This window comes from Mus caroli, chromosome 2, assembly GCF_900094665.2.
Source record: "Mus caroli chromosome 2, CAROLI_EIJ_v1.1, whole genome shotgun sequence".
NCBI classification, from domain to species: Eukaryota; Metazoa; Chordata; class Mammalia; order Rodentia; family Muridae; genus Mus; species Mus caroli.
In genome coordinates, this window is record NC_034571.1 from 157391122 (window position 1) to 157392701 (window position 1580).

General features: G+C 50.4%; 1 protein-coding gene across 1 annotated transcript in view; it reads right to left on the bottom strand.

Moving 5' to 3' along the window:
• Slc13a3 (solute carrier family 13 member 3) overlaps window positions 1–1580 on the bottom strand; it is a 70381-nt gene that overhangs the window by 30347 nt on the left and 38454 nt on the right. Inside the window, exon 5 of the mRNA XM_021185867.2 lies at window positions 340–519. Within this exon, the coding sequence (XP_021041526.1) occupies window positions 340–519 (180 nt within the window). The remainder of the gene's footprint in view (window positions 1–339; window positions 520–1580) is intronic.

Here is a 1580-nt window from a genome sequence, read left to right on the forward strand (position 1 = left end):
AGCCCAGGCTGTCCATGCTGAGTGTCCTCAAGTAGCCCAGGCTGTCCATGCTGAGTGTCCTCAAGTAGCCCAGGCTGTCCATGCTGAGTGTCCTCCTTAGTCACTCTCCACTTTACTGTCTAAGGCAGGACCTCTCAACGAACCTGCAGCTCACTGACTCCACTGGCCAGTGAGTCCCCAGGGGTCCATCTGTCCCTGCCTTCCCAGAGCTGAGGTTACAGACCTGTGTCACCACACCTCACTTTTAGGTAGGTGCTGGGGATCCAGACTCAGTTCCCCAGGCTTGCACAGCAAAACCCTCCTTCACCCACTGAGCCCTCCCCCCAGCCCCACACTCACCTCTTGAGCTGGCCGAGCAGGATGAGGTTGGGGGCGGTGCCCGTGAGGGTGGCAGTGCCCCCGATGCTGGCGGAGTAAGGAATGGAAATGAGGAAGCCCTTCCAGATGTTTCTGCGGTGTTCCTCCTCCTTGGAGTCATCAGGCAGCTCCATGGGGGCCTCTGCATCCTCAGTGTGACTTCTGTGGGAAAGGACCCCGAGAGAGACAACTCAGAGCGGTCAGAGCCTCCGGCTTCAGGAGGGGCCAGCCACCTCAGGTTCTGTGTGCGGCTTCAGGATTTTTCCTAGACTCAAACCTGGCATGGGCCCTGAAAACCTTCAGCTCAGACACTCTACTCAAAGAATTTACCTCAAGGAAACATTGAGGTAAGAAGCACAGTGGGTAGCAGGGTGCACCGTGGCATTAAAGATTATCTCACTCAAAAACAACGGAACTGTCCATCCAAGGGAAATCAGGTACATACAGAGTCCTTTTCTGGATTGTGTGATTTGGGGGCTAGTGAGATGGCTCATCAGATAAAGGCCTCTGGACCTAACATGGTGGTGGGAGATACCAGACTCGTGCAAGTTGCTCTCTGACCTCCACACATGTGCATGGCATGAACACTCAGACATGCATGCACACAAACTCAGGCAAAATTAAAATGTAAGAATGTAATTTAAAGCCAGACAGTGGTAGTACACACCTTTAATCCCAGCACTTGGGAGACAGAGGCAGGCAGATTTCTGAGTTCAAGTCCAACCTGGTCTACAGAGTGAGTTCCAGGAGAGCCAAGGCTGTCTCGAAACCCCACCCCCATCCCCCAAAAGAATGTAATTTAGAAAGTAAAATAAAAGTAAGTGGGTGACTTGAGAGCTATTTGTTAAGTGTCTGTGTCAGCAATCTCATGAGAGACAGCTAATATCATTGCCTGGACTTTGTTGTAAAAATATTCCTGTAATGCTGTGTCTTGGGGATGTACAATGGTATACACAATTGTGCTTCACTTCTTTGTCTGGGAATGGAACCATCATGTTTCTCCACTTTTATATCTTCTTTGAATTTTGTTTTGTATTATTTTCCTTATACAATTTGGCAAAGAATGAAGCAAAGAGTTACTAGTTGCTTCTTTGAGAGACTGTGAAGAAGCCAGAGATGGCATGGCCTGCAATTCCGGTGCTCTGGAGGCAGAGGCAGAGAGGCAGAGAGGCAGAGAGGCAGAGAGGCAGAGAGGCAGAGAGGCAGAGAGGCAGAGAGGCAGA